The sequence below is a fragment of the Myodes glareolus genome, chromosome 5 (genome assembly GCF_982192425.1).
Source record: "Myodes glareolus chromosome 5, mMyoGla1.1, whole genome shotgun sequence".
Lineage (NCBI taxonomy): Eukaryota > Metazoa > Chordata > Mammalia > Rodentia > Cricetidae > Myodes > Myodes glareolus.
Window position 1 is genome coordinate 91,463,284 of NC_142030.1, and position 15,746 is coordinate 91,479,029.

A 15,746-nucleotide genomic window follows, 5' to 3' on the forward strand; every position below is an offset into this window, starting at 1 on the left:
TACCCAGTGCCCCAACTCATTGTCATCTGGGGTCACTCAGAGCAGACACCTGTCTTCTGACTCACGCAGGGAAACCACCCAGCTTCCCCAGGCCTTCGATTTCACAAATGGATCCATTTGGTTAATTGCACTCCTACCCCTAAGCCCCTCTGCCTGTCAGCCACAGTCGGCCTCCTCACCTCAGGCTGCGCAGACACAGAGCATGCTCAGAATGGACCAGGGCTGTGCACTTCATTGGGGACTCTTTGACTTCCCAAAATTGATTCCAGGCTATCAACATTTAGCCACCTTTGCCCATGGGTGCTGAGAGAGACAGGAATAGGTTTCATGTATGGTTGGCAGCAGTGACAGCTGGGGCCTAGGAGCTCCTGTTTCTTCTTTCTTTTAGCAGGAGCGTCATGGTCACATCTAGGCTCCTTTCTCAGCTCATTACAATTTTTCTCCTCTTTTTTTCTTTTAAGCTGGTTTCACCTGTAGTCCGGGCTGGCTTCAACCTCACAGTCTTCTTGCCTCTTCTTCCCACGCGCTGAGATAACAGGCTCACCTGGCTTCCCCTTGGCCCTTTCTGCTAAACCAAGCGCGTCTCACTAATAGAGAGCCTAGAGGCAGTATATCCACCCTGAGTTCTGGTTTCTAATAAGACAGCCAGAGATTGTGGGAAAGCTTCTCCCCAGTGTCTGGTGGCATACACAGCCTGCTCACAACCAGACTCCTGGCCAAATGGTGCGACTTAACTTGGGAAAAAAATCTCCCCCTCTCGGTTGCCTCCCCCCTTTTTGCAACCCCCTCCCCACCTCCTGTTTTCACATTCTTCCTGTCTGTAGGAGCCTGCTTGCTTGCCGGAATGGCAGTTGGATTCAGACTGCTGTCTGCCTGGGATGTAAATGCAGAAGGCAAAGGGAGGAGGACGGGCAGTTGTAGCTCCCTCCTGCTGGCTCCATCCTTTCCTTCTGTGCCCTGCTTGTCACAGCAGACAGGAATTTAAAAAAAAAAAATGCAATGGAATATCATTAGCAAACCCGCTATTGGCTCCGAATGGAGTCCCATCAGAACTGACTCCACTCTGTCTTGATGGCCAACGGATTGGGTCCTGGTGGAAGGAGCTAGAGGGAAGAGGAGTATGGGCTGCTTTGGAGACAGGCGTGTCAGAGCAGGAAGGAGGAGAGCAAAGGTATAGTGGCTAATCTGGGATCCTTCCGGGGCCTCCTGTTCTTGTTGAGTGGACTAGATACTAGTTATGCCGATAGCCTGGTGCTGGTCCTGAGAGTGAATGGTGGCTCCTTGGGCACCAGGCCAGACAGTGTTGGCACAGGCACTGTCTCACTGACAGGTGTGTGAACAGATGTGAGAGCCCAGATTGCCTAAAACCAGGTAGTGAAGTAAGCCAGGCTCAGTTGTGACTTGGCGGGAGGGATAAAAATCTGGCATTTCTTGAAGAGAAGGCATGCTAGCGTTAGATAGAGGCTTGGGTTAGAAGCTCATCGATGAACTTAATAACCATCACAGCAGCCCTGCAATAAATGAGTGTATAGCCCCTCTTCTACAGACAGGGAGACCATGGCTCTGAGAGGAAACAGCAAGCATCTGCCCGGCTGGGATGGGCCAGCAACTCTAAGCCCAGGCCCTTTGTGTGCCATGGAGATCACATATCACTTCTTAACGTTAAATCTCCAAGTCGGGATCTGGCATAGCCCTCTTTTCTGTACGGCTCCTGGCTAGTTATAAGCTCATTTCTGTTCAGTTCTGCACTGACACTTAACTCTGTCATGGGCTGGGGACATCGAAGACATCTCTCTTGCTCACAGAAAGCTCATAATCTGGTTACAGAAGTGAAGGTCACCTCTCTTCCCCCACCCCACGTTCTTCTATAATTTTGTCTCTTTTTTTCTCTGCTAGAATCAGCCTGGTTGCCAACTGGCTTTAGAGCAGTGCCTGCCACACTAGGCTTGGATTCACCCCCGTGTCATGAACAGAGGTGTCTGAGGGTGAACCGTGGTCTGGACCTCAAGAGGAAGCCCACTGGGCAAGCCTGAGAATCTACTGTGCAGTGTTGGGAGTGGGGCACTGAGGTTTGGAACACAGAGGACAAGGGGTCTTGCTCAACTGTCTTCCTTTGAGAAAGGGAAAGGAGTGGCTGTCAGAGTCTCCTTCCTTTTATCTCAAAATCTCATGCTCTCTTAGCCTTTTATTTCCAATTTTATAATTTTCTCCTTAACAATCGTTTTTGGTGCCATTAATATACAGTCGATTTAATTCCTTCCAACACTTGAAACTTGATTTCTAAATTTAATCATTTTCCTTTACGAAGTATCACTTTTTTTCTAAAACAAAGCCCTCTAAGTTCTCTTATTAATAACTACTTTTAATAACTTTTAAAAACTGCTTTTAATAACTACCTTAGTGAGATGTAATTCACATACTAGAAATGTATCCATATAACAATACAGCTCAATGATGGTTCATGTACGCAGTGTTTTGCTAGGGTCTAGTACTAGACACCTCCCAACCAATGAATTTTTATAATTGTATTCCCAGTACACTCCTCCCTGCAAAGTCATACATTTCATTAGCAGTAGGGCTCTGTCCCCACTCTGTCCCCAACCCTGAGCAGTCACTGTCTGCTTTCCCATGTCCTTGACTCCATGGTTCTGGAGATTTCATGTATATGGAACCATGCACTAGGTGGCCCTTGTGTCTGGTTACTGAGACTTCTCCAAGCTGCAGTGCATATGCCCTGCATTCCAGTCGCTGGCTGAGTGACAGTCCAGACCGTGCTTTGTTTGCATGACAACCACCTCGTGTGGGAACTCTACACTTCTCTCTATGAGGAGCCCCAAGTCTTCTAATGTTAATTCCAGGGATCCCTTTCTTTCTGGTGTTCTACTCCCTGTCTCCACCTTCTATCCCATCTGGGCCCCTCCTTCTTACCAGATGCAACTGTTGAGCCCCGCTTCCCCTTGGGGTCTGTCACACAGGATCATTATCACTGTCTCCCTAGCCTTCCTCCTAGCCACTCCCTTTAATGATGGCGTGCTGGGGAGACAGCTGGAACCCTGCCTGCTCTTTCAGAGGTTTCTCCTCCTTTCTTCTCCATACTTGCTGCTTTGTCTCCCTGGAATAGGCTTCGCATAACCCCAGGTTATGGTCTGAGTGTGAAATGTTTACCCTGGGGCTTGTGCTGGTCTCCAGCTGGTGATACTGGTCTATGAGTATGTGGAACTTTGGGGACATAGGGTCTAGCTGGCTAACATCGGCTACTAGGATGGACACTGACTGCTACCATCATGTCTTTTCTAGTTCTGTCTTTCAAAGGGCAAGAGAAGCAGCAATGGCAAAAAAATGCGTTCCCAAAGAACTCTTGGTGGCTGCCTGGGTCATAGCAGAGATGAGGCCTAGTGATTCTTGGTTGGCTTGTCGGGCTAAGGGATGAGGCCACCTGTATCTGTTGGATTTCCTTGCAGTGCCAGATTGGAATGTGTGTCCCTGGACTCACAGAGTGGGACCTCGGGTGTCCCAGGCTGACCCCCTTACTTTGGGGCATCTTCAGAACCTAGTGTTGATGTCCTAGAGTGAATGGTGGGTGACTGGACAGGACACCTGCACAACTGCATTCTGAGAGCCTGTGAAGATGGCCCTGAGGGTGATCTTACCTGAGTTCAGACAGAACGCTGAGAAAGAAGTAGGGGAGCATTCTGGGAAACAAATACATCTAGGGTGTCTGCGAGGCAGGACCAGGCTCTCTTCTGAGGCTGCCAAGTCAACACTGCCCGGTGGTGGCTGGTGCCTTGCTGCTCCACACAACCTCTAATAGCAGGTTCATCAGGCCTTTTATTAATTGGGGATTTATTAGGCAGACTTGTTGATGAGCCAAATACCTCCCACTAATAGGAAGCATCAGAAAGGATGGCTGCTCAGTCAGTGCGTGAGAAGTTACCGCTGTCTCACTGCAGAGGGAGACAAGATGGCAGGCCGACCAGACTCGGAGTCTTCAGAGCGCTGACACAGCACCGGCTCTTCCCACAGTGCAGGAGGCCGTGACTACCACAGGGATGAGCCTAGGGGACCCTGGGGAGCAGGGGAAAAGGCAGGCACTCGGAGGAGTCAGTGAGGACCCTGAACACTGGAGTAAGTCAGCACGGTGAATACTGGCATGGATTTGGGGCTTGGAAAGGGTAGGTGTGCGTCTGGGCTGGATGGGGACACGGTGTTCTGAGTGTGGGTTGATTGTGGACGAGAACATGGGCTTAGCCCTTCAGCTTTTTTCTCGCAGACCAGCACACAAATATTCAGCTCTTTGTCCTTCGAGGAGGGGAGAAGAAAAAAAAATGTTGGGTGAGAATGTGATTCTGGTGATGGCCTGAGCCACTGGGGTTTGTTTTTACGTCTAAACCATTTGAGAATGGCATGGGTTCGTATTCGGAGTGGTTTAACCTGTGTCCTCTGTTCCAGCAGGGGAGGGCTTGCTAATCCACACAGGACTCTCCAGCCTCTTGGGATGAATCTGAGCCCTGTCAAATCCCCTACCCCATGCTCAGATGCGTCTCTGATCCCCGATCCGGCTCCTTTCTGATTCCTAAGCAAGTTGCTTCCAGGCAGCTGTCGTGATCAGCCTTGCTGCCTGTCTTTTTAATGGGAGTAGCTGGGGTTTGCGTTGGCACTGGGGGCTTTTATTATCTCTCTGCTCCCCCGCAATTTCCCGTGGCAGTGATGTGTGAATGTGTTCCTTAGTTGGTTCTTGTAGTACTATTCTAGTCCCTTGATTAGCTTATTCCAAGAGTTAATTGCTGGCATGTGGCCTCAGCTCTCTCTGTTGGTGTATCCCTAGGCATCGATTCACACACAGCCTGGGAGAGCCTACAAGACTGTTATTCATGGCTCTGAGGCATATCCAATGGAGCTTACGCCCTGCGCCAAGCCCAGTCTCTCTGCACCCCCCGACCCTGAGCCTGCTTGCTCCTCAGTGCCAGTTCACAGCAGCAGCTAGTCCACTTTCCATCCTGGGACTCTCCATGCCAGCTTCTGTCCCCCGCCCCCAGTCAGTCATCAGAGCCTGCCCGGCATAACCTGGGATCCCTCAAGTCTCAGGAAGGCCTTGGAGATGGGACAGACATCCTGGAATGTGACACTCCCCCCTCCCACCCATCCCAGGTTTCCTGTGGATCTGGAGCTGACAGGAAGTGGTGGCACAAGGAGAGGAGACCTCTGAGCGGCATCACTCCCGGGCTGTGCCCACAGAGTAGAGGGATACATTAGGACAAACAGTCTGCCACTAAGCCCCACCCAGCCATCTACCTGCAGTCTACATATACCCTTATGAGCCTCTGGAAGGTCTCTCCCAAGAGAAAGGGAACGTGTCTTCCCCTGCTGTCTCGGTGAAAGTCACCAAGGACCAGCAAGTGTCTGTTCCTAAATAGTTGTGGTGCATTGGGCAGTGCTGATTGTTTCGAATCTTGGGCCCAGCCCTGGAACTCGGGTAGAGTAAGCCCCTCTTAGGAAGGGTGGGGAATTCTCCCAGGAAGGGAGCAGTGCTGTGGATGAGCGGAGAGCCTGGATGTGAGTGAGCACCTTGTAAGTGCTTGCAGACATCCTGCTGGTTGGATAAGATGCTGCCTCCAACCACAAGAAACTCGGGGTACAGCTGGGGAGACAGGCAGCTCACTGGCACCAAGAAATCACATTCGTTACAGTGAGAATATCCCAGAATGCTTTGAGAGCATAGAAGGTGAGGTCCTCCTGCAGACTTGGCAGGACTGAGTGCCTAGGGAAGGCTCAGAAAGCCTTCTGGGTAGAGAAGTTGCCCTGGGACCTAAGCCTGGGTGATCAGTGATGAGTCAGGTGAGAAGGAAAGCTGGTTCAGGCAAACTTGGAAGACAGCGATTTGTGTGAAAAGAGTGTGGAGCCAACAGTGACCACCCAGAGGGAGGGCAAACAGGAGAACCTGTGGATTCCGAGCTGGATCGGGAGCCAGCCTCCATCCCTTGCATGTGGCAGGGCCCAGGCTAGGGAGTGGACAGGCTTCAGCTTGGGAAAAGGAGGGCTCTGGGTGGGTGGAAAAGCTGGAGGAATCCTTGCAGTAGGGCATCTTGGGGAACTGAGGAATATATACAGCTTCCCTGCTTGATCCTAAAACGGGAACAGAGGTCTGAAGACGGAAACTGAAGTCACTGATGAAATGAATCACTTTTTCCTTTGTTGTGACAAATACCGAGAAACTTGACTTCAAACAAGAAGGATTTATTTCAGCTCCCAGTTTCTGAGGATGAAGTCCGTGGTCACCTGGTTCCAATGTTCCTGAGACTGAGAAGTAGACCAGTGTGGGGGAGGGGACGGAGCAGAGCTGCTCACCTCTTAGTGAACTAGGCTTTGGGGACAAAACCCAGTCATTAAGTGCCCATCCCAGTGGCATTCTGCCTGAGGAGTAGCTGTGGAAACAGGACACCCAGCTTCCTCCTGTACCTCCCTCAGAACAGGCTCCTGAAGCTCTTCCAAGGAATGCTCCACTCGCCTGATATGAGACTTGGGGCTAAGGGTCTTGAGAAAATGTCAGCTCCATCCTCACCCTTGAACACTTGTTGCAAAGTCCCTCGAGGCTGGGAAGTGGGCTGCACCAGGTTTGGGTGATATGAGGGTAAGAACCGAAGACTGGCCTCGCCCAGAGACGGCGGAGCCAAAGTGGCTCTGGGCTTCCATCTGGTCCCTCCACACTACAACCAGGGTGGCCTTTGCACACAGATCTCACCATGTTGTCATTCTTGCTGAAAGCCAGGAATGCCTGGAATATAGAGGCCATCAGAGGCCTCAGAGTAGACGTTTGTCTTCCTGACAGTGTCGTGTCCCCATCCTTGTGCACTTTCATCAGCCACATTGTCTTCTTTCCATTCCTTGCATGTCCCAATCCCGTGGCCGCCACAGGGCCTTGGCACAAGTAGTTCTCCCTCCATAGGATGCTTCTTCTGACCCACCTTTACAAGATTGGCTCCTTGACACCTAGAATGCCACATCGGGACTTGGCCAGATGTCACCTTCTTCCAAGGGTCTTCTTCAACCCAGGCTCTCCTCTCCCGACATCCTATTGTGATCTCCTCCTCCTCCTCCTCCTCCTCCTCCTTCTTCTTCTCCTTCTCCTTCTTTTCTCCTTATTCTCCTCCTCCTCCTCCTTCTTCTTAAATAAACTTAATTTTTAAAGAGCAGTTTTAGCTTCCTGGCAGAACTGAGTTGGTACAGAGAACTCGCACACACTCACTGACCCCGCAGCAGAGGCTTTCCATCATGGCTGTCTTTTGGTGGGTCCCATGATAGTCCTGGAGCCATATACCATTATCACCGGAGCCCTCAGTAGAGCAGGAACCACACTTACTATTGTATATTTTGAATTTTTTTGTAATGGTGCGAGTCTACAGTCCACAAGTATGGTGTGATCCAGATTTATGTCTCTCACCTCCTGGTGCCCTCTGATCTGACTGACTGCATGTCTTGTCCTTTTCAGTTGGACTCGTTCACTTTGTACTCTCCATCCAAGCATCTTCTCCATCTTTTCATGTCTTGGTAGCTCACTTCCATTCAGCTTTGAACAATATTCCACCATCCTCCTGTGTCACAGTTAATGAATTTCCTTTGCCTACGGGGAAGGCACCCTCACGCTTCTGCGCCTGCTCGATAGAGCTGCTTCAGCGTGTGTTTTCATCCTTGAACTTAAGCCTCCTGGTCACTTCATTTTGGCCATTTCCAGTTCACTTTCTGTGATCCCCTTGGAAATGTGGGGTATGTGAGAGTGGACAAACCTTGTTTCCACCCACGTGTGAGTTCCCTAGCCCAGTGTGTGCACCAGGTGGGGCTGCAGCGGGGATGAATGTCTGCTGCCCGAAAGCCTGTGGCAGCCACTGCTCAGGGGACCAGAGCCCCCAGCTGAGCCATATCTCCAGGCTGCCTGTCTATCTCTGTCACTTCAGATATATTGTACCTCTGTCACAGCCTGCCTGAGACAGGACTGTGGGGATGTCGCTCTCCTGAAGGCAACAGCTTGAAGGAGGGAGCTGTGGGCACCTATTCCATCTGCCAGAGACAGCTTGTAGGATCAACACCAGGGGCCTTCAATCTGGGGGCGGGCCGGGGGAGCCACCAGGACCCAGGAAAACAAACCAGAGGAATAGGAAAGCAAGCTGTGACAATGAGTGGCTAATTCTTGTAGCTACTCAGCCCTTGTGGATAGTCACACAGGCTGCCAGTGTGTGCACACCCTTCATCCCTGGGAGGAGAAGGCCTGCTCCATGGCAGCAGCAAGCATATGTGATGCTTTTGCCGTGTGCCCCGTGAATGCTGTGTGATTCCCTGAGGACGTGCTTCTGGGGTAGGATTATCTCCACGTATCAGTAGAGAAGCCCAAAGCTCTGAGGCTTGGGGCCTCTGCCTTGTCAGTGGGAATATGACATTAAAACAGGCAGTCCGAGTGCGTGGCTAGTGCCCTTGAACTAGACCAAGAGCCAGCATGCCAGCCTCCCTGGTGGCCCATCAGGACCAAATTCCCATTTCAAATCTGAGTCACTCAGGAGGCTCACAGATGCTCAGGCAGGTTGCTCAAGGGTGTGGACTGTTTTCTGAACAAGGTCACAGAAGTTCTTTGGTGTGCAAGGTCACAAGGTGAAAAAAAAATCTGAAACTTGATTTGGCCCCTCTCCCAGAAGTTTAAGAGTTCAGAAGTTTGCACTTTTGAGTGGCGCCTGCCCTTCTGCTCTGATGGGTTATTTTTCGTGGATGGTGTGGGGTGGCTATGGCTGATGGGTGGCTTCTCCTTACAACCTTCCCTCTGACACGTTCTCCTTCCTGGTCCTGGTTGTACCCCTGTGACACTAAACAAAAACATTTTGTCCTGCATTCCAACATTTAAAGACTCGGGTGACCAGTGGGCTGTCTTCAGCCTCCACTTTTCTCCTTCAATTTCCCGGCAGGGAACCAGGAATGAGACTTCCTCAGCCCTCCAAGGAGCTCTTATCAGAGCCCACACACCCGCCATCTCCCTATTGCATTAATCCTTGTGATGGTTAATTTCTGTTGTCAACTGGATACAATCTAGAATAGCCTGGGAAGAGAGTTGGAAATGATGGATGGCTAGATTAGGTTGGCCTGTGGGCATGTCTGGCAGGGGGTCCTGAATTGCTCTTGACTATGGATGTAACTAGTTCCTTTAAGCTACTGTTGCTGGGACTTCCTCTAGAGAGAAGCTATAATCTGGAGCCCTGAGATGAAACAAACTCTTTTGTCGGGAGGTGGGGAGAGGGGGTGCTTATTACAGCAACAGGAAGCACAGTGAATACACCCCTTACGGTACTGGGAAGGTCTGGAAACAGACCTAGGGGATAACATGCCTTGACCATGGAGTGATGGCTGTGCCATTGTGGTTGACAGTAAATCAGGCAGTCTTTAGAGATGTGGATGTCATTGCTGTAGGCCAGGAGCCCTGTCCCCTTGCCTCCCTTCCCCTGGTTATCAGGCTGGGCGAACCGTGGGCCTTGTTGGTGTGAGGGCTGTGGCAGACCGCTCTGCCCTCACTGTGTTCTGGTCTTCTAGTCTCAGAGCTAGAACTTGAAGCCCCCATCCCTTGACTCCGGTGGAAATCTCCTCACAGTATGTGGAAAGGGTCGCGCGCCTACTCTGTGCCTGTCTTCTGTGTGTGGGGGCTGCTGTGTCTCTACTTCCAGTCACCCACCTTCCTCTGCCCCTTTCCATCTCCATGAGAATATTACAGAGACCCATGTTTTATCTTTCTTTTATTGGTATGAAATTTATCTAAAAATAAACTATTTTAAGTACACAAGTTACTGACAGTCAGTACATCCACAATGTATGCCTCTAGTCTAGTTCCAAACCACCTTTATTTCTCAGAAGAGACCCATGTCATTAGCAGTCACTCCCTGTGGCATCCCCCAGGGTCTGGCTGGCACCGGTGGTGTTCTGTCTCTGCAATTAACTGATTCTGGGTATTGATGGGAAATCTATACCTGGGGTCATTTGTATGTGACAGTGTGGGCTCTTTCACTAAATACGTTTTGGGAATTGTTTCACAGTGTAGCTTATATCAATATTTCATTCTTTTCTGTGGATGGATAATCGTCCAAAAATCCACAGATCCACTTCTCCATCCACCTCGGATGGATGTTTGAGCTATTTCCACTGATTGGCCGTTGTAGGTGATGCTTTGGTGAGCAGCTGTCCACATGTACTTGCTTAAGAACCTGTTTTAAATCCTTGGGACATATACCTAGTAAAATTGAAGGGTCATGGGTAGTTTTCTGTTTAAGTTTCGGGAAAACTGACAAATTATACTGTCTTTTAAAATAACATCTTTATTCTGGGATTTTGCTGTGTAACAAAGACAAGGAAACTGGGTAGAAACGCCCTGGTCTAGACCGCAGGACGCCTGGATTCTTTTCCTAGCTTTGCACTAACCAACTGGGTGATCCTAAGCAAGTCTCTTGCTCTCCTTTGTTACTAATTCTTCATCTAAAAAGTGAGGGAGTTGTTTAAAATTAAGTAGCTTGTATAAAATTAAATAACCTTTGAACTTTTTTTCTTCCAACATTTGGTTGTGTGTGTGTGGGGGGGGGATGAGTTCCTGAGAACAAAGAAGGGATTTATCAGGAGCAGAATGTGGCTATCTTGATGTCATTTATCTACTATGCTGTTAAACTGTGAATTTCAAACATCCCCAACAGCTGGGCTTTTCACTGCCAATGTGTTTCTGATTAATGAATAATTTCTGGCTTCCTAGTTCCATCAAGATTCCCAGAATGAACACCCATCCCTTTCCCATCACTCTGCCACTTGGCAGGTCCTGAGCCAAACACAGTGGTCAGTGAGCCCAAACTATGCCCTTCTACCCCTCCCCGGAAAGAAGGCCATGCCTTTCCTAGTGCAAGCTCTCTCCACACTGGGGCTTCAACCAGAAAGTCAGGCTGATCTTTGGAGGTGTGTAAGTCAAGGTGAAGCATTAGTGGCCTTTCTGAAGGACAGTGTAAGGACCATCCTGGAGAGCTAACTCTTGCGATGCCTTCTAGCCTCAGGGCCCATTCTTGGAAGATTTCCTACTTTGTCTTCTTCCAGCTCACTGGCCTCCTTCCTGGCATCTGACCTGTAGGGAGGAGGTTCTTCCCACCTAAGTCACTCTCCAACTTGTGCTTTCTTGTACCACCTAGTGGTCTTCTAGAGGAACACACACACACACACACACACACACACACACACACACACACACACACTCGGGGATCTTCACAGAAGAGGGACTGAAGGATTGTAAGAGCCAGAAGTGGCTGACAACCCCATGAAGCAGTGTTTCCCGGGCACAGCAGCACAGTTACAGTCTTGCATGCATCATGGCTGTGACAACAGGCACTAGACCCATGCAAGCTCCAGCCAGACAAAATCCCAGCATGGAATGGGGGAGGTGAGCACAAAAGCACTACTAGCTGAGGAGTTACTGGCATCTATTAGCTGCTGGGAGAAAGAGCCAGTTTTCTTTACTGATGTATCCCTCAGTAAGGTCAGGGCAGTTCCACTCCCAGAAGTAACTGGGCAGCACAAACTGGACTGGGTGGGATTAATAAAAGAAGAAGAAAACTCTGCCTTGTGTAGGTAAAGAATGAAGATGAGAAATGGGAGTAGGTGGGGGAGGGGATGAAGATGTTCAAAATACATTTTACAGAATTTTCAAATAATAAAATATACTTAAAAATAATACCATCCAAGCAACTTCTTTCATTTATACATTTACTTGTTCATTTTTCTTACCCACCCTTACATCCGTCTGTCAAACATTTTGAGGGGCTCTTTGGTCCTGTGGTAAATTCCTATGACTGGATAATAAGGAAACTTTCCCATTTATTGAGCCTTCAAGTAACTTTTAGGAATGAATACAAAGCCAAGAATGCCATCGTGGGAATCAAAGTAGATACTGAGGGAAGTCCTAAGTAACACTTAGCAAATCCTAATGAGAAAGGCCAAGAGCACAAACTGCTCTGCACACAGGTTGCTCTTTCCCAGGGGTCAGGACAGCATACACGGAGGACCTTAGGACCAGCATGCCAGGGGAGAGTGGGAGAGGGCGGGGAGCACATGGTTTGGGGTGTCAAGCCAGTAAAGTAAGTTAGCGTTAACTTGGGGACAGGGGTGAGAGGTGACAAGGAGTGGCATGTTTGTATTTCTGCTTTAGAAATAAAAGTTCTGGCCATAGACAGAGGATGAATGAAGGCAGGGGTAGGAGAAGCAGGGATACTTAGGAAGCTGTTGCAGTCACTCTAGCCCGGAACCCTGGTGTGGTCCAAACCAAGGAGGTGGCCATGGGAAGGGAGGCAGGTAGATGGAGGACACACACACACACACACACACACACACACACACACACACACACAACACATGTACACAGGCATACACACACACGGTGGGGAGAGGCTAGTTTTGGGCTCAGCTGCTGAAATATGACCCAGAATCATTCATTCTTACATAGGGAGATAGAGACTGGTGATGCTTTCTACTACAGGACTCCAGAACAATGGCCTCATTTCTGAGGAGCTCTTGCCTGGGCTCTGCCCTCCACCTATGTAGATGGATGGGTGGGTGGTTGTAGTTGACTGTGGCTCCAGTCAAGTAAAGCAGGAGTGGAGCTGTGTGTTCAGCTGATAAAGATGTTTGCTGAGGCAAGCTGAAGGGATTCTGGCGTCTCCATCTGTGGCCTTCCTCCTTGACGTGGCCTCATAATGCTGGCAGGCTGGAGTAGTTCAGAGCTCCAGGCAGTCTCAGAGTGCTGAGCTTGAGTCTCAGCCCATCCCTTCTCCTTGGACAGCGCTCCTGACTCCCCGTAGGGTTGAAGATCATCAGCAAGATCTTATTCCTGTGTCCTCACCCAAACACATTTTGCTCGAGGCCCCTTGAGTTTTTTGGAGACTCACGGGGAGAGTAGAGCCAAGTCCAGGAAAACTTTGAGCTGGTACGTCTATCTATTCGGGACCTCTAGGCCAATGTGTGTTTTAACAATTCCTCTATGCAGTTACCTTCATTCCATACTGGGTTTTAATCCCTGTTGGATTTGTTCTCTGGAGATGCCACCTGCAGCATCTGAGACATCTGGGACAAGCAGCAATGTCCCGAAATGTTTTTGATTGGCGACAGGGCTGGCCGGGCTCTACTGGTATTGGGTAGGTAGAGATCAGGGGAGCTTCCAAACCCTACAGTATATAGGGCAGACATGAATGTTTCATTCCAAGGTTAGAAACCATGGCCTAGGAGATTCACAAACTCTGTGGCCGGGAGACTCGAGTCTTTTGAGACCATGCTGGTGGGGGGTGAGCAGAGCAAAACACGAGTTCAAGAGAAACTCACTTGCTGTTGTTTTCTTTTCTAGCTGAGCACTGTCTGAAAGGCCCCCGTAGAGCGGCACAAGGCGTCGAGAGCCCGTGGGCTGGGCAGCTGGGAGCAAGGCCCGGTGCTGAGGATGGACAGGCAGCAAGCCCTACCCTGGGTCCACACAGCCCTCATCCTCTTCCTCCTCAGCCCCGGAGGGGCCATTGAGATTCCAATGGATCGTGAGTTTGTGCCCGCTCTTTTCCTCTTACTCCTGATATTGGAGGAGTTGACGTTGGGGAGGAAGGTCAGGGAAAGGAGAGGAAGAAGGGGTAACAGTGGATTCCCGGCTTCAGAACTGGACTTTTCTCCAAAGACTTGATGTAGGCTCCCACTGGGAAATTGGAAACTAAGATGCGGGCCTCTTAGGGCTGGATAAGCTGGGCTCTGTGTTGCCTGGAACCTGCTAAGTGGAACTGAGGGTGACATAGTTGGGAATTCAGAGAGCCACCTGGAGTTCTCCTCTCTCCTCGTACTTACCCACCTGGCCTTAGCCTTGACTTACCCCTTCTAAAACCAGTTTCCAGGGTCAAGTGTGGTAGGGTGTCCTTACTAAGTCTCTCTAATGTGATCCACCCAGAGCCAATGCCCAGTCTTGGCTGGAGTAATAAGGATGATGGTGGATAGCCTGGGAGAGGATTGGCAAGGGCATTATCTTTGTAAAAGACACAGCCAAATAAGACATGAGCCATAACGTGGGAGAGCCAGGCACAGGTTCTTTCTGTCCCAGGATTCCCTCGGAACTATCAAAATATGGCACTCATTTCTGTTCATGATGGCAGCGCCTGTCTGAACCTGACATGCACCACTGATGTCTGGATCTCTCTCCACTGTCTCTGGTACTGTGTTCCCTGGCGGCTGTTGATTGGCTCCTTGTTTCCTAGCTCTGTATGTAAGCATACACCGTTTTGACATGTGTGCGGGATATCTTTGCATCCTAGCACTAACGTATAGGCATAGCCCCTCTGCCCCCTATTCTCGGGCTCAAAGAATTCATAGAGTCCATGTGATGCCGAGATAGACTTGGACTCTCTCCAGTTAACAGATGGACGAAGGAGATGGGAGGTGAAGATGGCCTCCCAGAAAGCCCCACAGGGCTCTAAAGCCAGACCTCCTCCAGTAACAGCTACCCCGGAGGCGTCTGCACTTCCGGATGGCAGAGACCAGTGATAACTATGAATTGATCCCAAAAGCAAGCTGGCCAAGACCGCTCCTGCCCGAGCATTTATACGTGGAAGGAGGAAGAGAGGAGAGCTGTGAGACCAGCGTTCCCATGGTGACCGCCTGTGGCCGGCTCAAGGAGATTCTCATTAACAGCTAGGCAGACAGTCTTAATAGGCTTGATAAGGGTGTGTCCCTGGAGAGGAGGGTGCAGAGGAAATCAGGTTATCGAGAACTCGGTGAAGGCTCATTTCCCTTCTGCCACTTCTCACTCAGCTGCCGTTAGATACGCGGGTCTGGTGGGGGAGGGGCTCCTGCAGCGTGAACCTAGAAATAGATGGTTTGGGCTTCTATACTGAAAAATATGGATTTCTAAGCTCTACTGGAGACAGGAATACAACAGGAAACCCATGTACTTGCTTGAGGCAGAAGGCTGAGGGCCCTAACTTCCTCACCACTGACTCTCCGTCCCAGCATCCTGGAGGGGATTGGGGACCCATCCTTTCATGTTGTCTACGCAGATCAAGCCGTTCCTTGCCTAGGGTCACACCTATCGTGGTGATAAAGGCAGAATGGAATCTCGGTGTCTTGCCTGTGCTATGGAGCACTGATCCTGCTTTCATTAAGTCCTTGGACCTCACTGGTTGCAGCTGCACTAGGCCAGACAGAGACCTGAGAGCGGTGATCTCAGTATGTACGGTTCTCACAGGAAGTCTGGATGTCGATGTCACCCTTAGCTGACGGGTTAGGAAGCAGGAAAGAGGCAGAGCTGGCGCCTGACAGCTGCACCTCTCTGAGAGGAGTCTCTACCACATGGCTGTAGTTGGTTCCGGCTGTGTCAGGATAGATGCCCCACAAAGCACCGTGCCTCCTGGTTGCTGTGGACCCATTTCAATGACTCGTCTACAGAAGCTGACCTCAAAACAATGACATAGCAAGGACACGGATTCCCTCGGCAGGTTCCTCCCCTGACTGAACCACAGCCTTGCCATCTGGGCTTAGGACCAGTCAGGTGTTTTCCTAACTTACGCCTTTGCTGGGAGGGTGGGGCTGAGGATATCAGAAGAGAGACTGTCCTGCTGGGTGCTTGCTCACTTGTCCCTTCAGGGCATTCTCTGTTCCTCTAGGGCAGGGACACTGCTCCCACTCTGGCGCTTGGCACAGCAGCTTTCTGGAGCAGCACCCTGGATGGCTGC

The 15,746-nt window shown here is 50.2% G+C and overlaps 1 protein-coding gene across 18 annotated transcripts in view; it reads left to right on the top strand.

The window, feature by feature from the left end:
• The window catches only part of Nfasc (neurofascin), a 171,768-nt gene that overhangs the window by 75,685 nt on the left and 80,337 nt on the right, over positions 1–15,746 (top strand). For all 18 annotated transcript variants that reach the window (XM_048430725.3, XM_085688261.2, XM_085688260.2 and 15 more), the window contains exon 3: positions 13,391–13,571. In XM_048430725.3, the coding sequence (XP_048286682.3) occupies positions 13,481–13,571 (91 nt within the window). In that variant the 5' untranslated portion in view covers positions 13,391–13,480. The remainder of the gene's footprint in view (positions 1–13,390; positions 13,572–15,746) is intronic.